Below are 2,299 nucleotides of genomic sequence, written 5' to 3'. Positions count from 1 at the left end.
TAATTATATTTTGTTTAGTTAAGTAGAAGTAATTATTACTCACCTTAAGTAAGTAGTTAAATTAATTACTAATTATTTTATTATTGTACCGATAATATATATATATATATATATATATATAATATTATTATAATATTACAGTAAAAAGTTAAAAAGATGATTAGTATAAATTTTCACTGTTAAGCATCAGTACTAGCTGCTGAGGAACATAGATATTTCATATACCTATAACAATATGAAATCTATAACTTGGTATGGTTTATATAACTAAACAAAATTCATGGAAAATACTGTTTATTTTCAAAAATTGTATTCTAGAAGTATATCCAAAATTACTTTATGTTGCATACGATTGCAATTTCACAGAAATACAAAGTGTCCCAGAATTTTCTCCATAGACAGAAAAAAAAACACGCACACGAATACGTTGAAAAAGATACAAGTGGAAAAATACGAAGAGAAATTCATCAAGTATTTCTCGAATTCCAGACTTTGTATCCGGGGCGTTTTCACACGTGTCTGTATGAGCGGAAAGAAAAGATGGCGCTGACGAGATAGAGGAAGCTGTTCACCAGGCCAATGACCTAAAACAGGAGAAATAAACCTAAATATAATACGATCTCAATCATTTCATCCTCACAGAAATAGTATGAAACAATGGGAGCAGAAGTAATGCCACATGACAAATGCTGGTTAGTTAAGTAAAACTGTATTAATGTACGATTAAATTCCAAACGAACTTTTAATTATTTTAATTTTATAAATGTTCACACTTAGTCTATAATATAATAACTTAGAACGTATATAGAAAATATATACCACAAAAACTTTAGATTAGACATTTCAACCAAAACTAAATCACACGTAACAAACAGTATGGATGAAAAGTTAAATACTTAAATACTGAACACAAAAAAATATAAATAAACTATTTATTTTCTATTACGTAACACAACTTACGATGACACTGATAAAATTGGAGAACGTTTAAATAGAGCACAGTTTGCAAATTGTTTAGTTTTGAATAAATAGCAGAAACGACTTCTTTCTGGACAAATGATTTAGTAATGATAAGATTAATTAAAAGAGACTTACAGAGGCAGCCATTTTACCCTCATAACCGAATTCAACCCGGTACGCTTGGTCATTACGACGGGAAACAACCACTAATAATGCGACGCTGGAGCCCAGGTAGAATATAAAGGCGAAAAGGTGGTAGAGAAGTTCCTGGAAGACACATGATTAGTACATCAGGAATAATATTGCGCTAATGAACGGTCAAAAATCCGCCAAACACTAGTAGGGGATTTAAAAAAAGTTTTGATATAACAATAATAGGAAAAACGTTTTTTTCGTTCAAAACCTGTTATAGGGAGCAAACCATGAGTGTCGACTGGGGGATCATTGGGGGGTGGGGGGTACGAAAAAAGACATTTTAAACCTAAATTGCATTTTGATGGTCACGAAAAATTAATATTTTTGTTGAAAAACTGGCTAATAGGACTTTATAATTTTGTGTTCATAACCTCTTTCGTTTGATAATTTGTTTCTTCAATCTGATATGAAACTCGCTGTGGACCATGTACTGGACTTACTACTGACCCTCCTGGTTACATAGGCTTACATTTGTTATTAATTTCAGAAACGAGCCCCCCTGAAGAGAAACCTGGTGGTGCCCTTTCATACTGAACTAGCCTACAGTAGTTGACACTTTATTTACAATTTGTTAATATAAGACAGCTACTAATACATGTAAGTAACAGTTATAACATAGCACTTAATACCGGATTTAATGTAAAATACTGACTACATCTGAATAATAATCTATATAAGTACAGTAACTGTCTATATTACTGACAAAAAATAATCTAATCAAGTAGATTGTAATATTTGCAAGTTTTAGATACAATTAAGCACCGTAGCAGGCAGTAGCACCAGGGTCCACTAATTATTGATCCCTCGGTGGGTCAACGGTAAGTTAACGCAAAAACCCTTAGTTATGTTACGACAGAGGAAGTCACGCGACGCTGGAAGCATGCGCGGTAAAGTTTCTCGAAGGATCATGAATTATTGGGGAAGACCGAGTTTGTTCATGACGCCCTCTTTTTAGTATATAAGCCTGGCGAGAAAAACCAGCGCGATCGATTGAATAGAAAGATATATAGATATATAATTGAGTCAAGCGAACGGTAGTGACGGTAATATAAAGTGTGTGTTTTGTTATGGAGATTGCAAACGTATTGACTGTGGAAATTTTGTGTATTACAAAGTTGTATCGAGTAAAGAATAAACTAGTTTT

At 32.7% G+C, this 2,299-nt stretch overlaps 1 protein-coding gene across 1 annotated transcript in view; it reads right to left on the bottom strand.

Moving 5' to 3' along the window:
- Positions 1-277: 277 nt before the first annotated feature.
- The window catches only part of LOC106464215, a gene marked incomplete at its 5' end in the record, with an annotated part of 7,683 nt that continues 5,661 nt past the window's right edge, over positions 278-2,299 (bottom strand). The window contains 2 exons of the mRNA XM_022391922.1: positions 278-584; positions 1,096-1,227. Coding sequence (XP_022247630.1) covers positions 510-584; positions 1,096-1,227 — 207 coding nt within the window. The remainder of the gene's footprint in view (positions 585-1,095; positions 1,228-2,299) is intronic.

Source organism: Limulus polyphemus, unplaced genomic scaffold (genome assembly GCF_000517525.1).
Source record: "Limulus polyphemus unplaced genomic scaffold, Limulus_polyphemus-2.1.2 Scaffold1589, whole genome shotgun sequence".
Taxonomy (NCBI): domain Eukaryota; kingdom Metazoa; phylum Arthropoda; class Merostomata; order Xiphosura; family Limulidae; genus Limulus; species Limulus polyphemus.
This window is presented reverse-complemented; position numbering and strand designations above follow the sequence as displayed.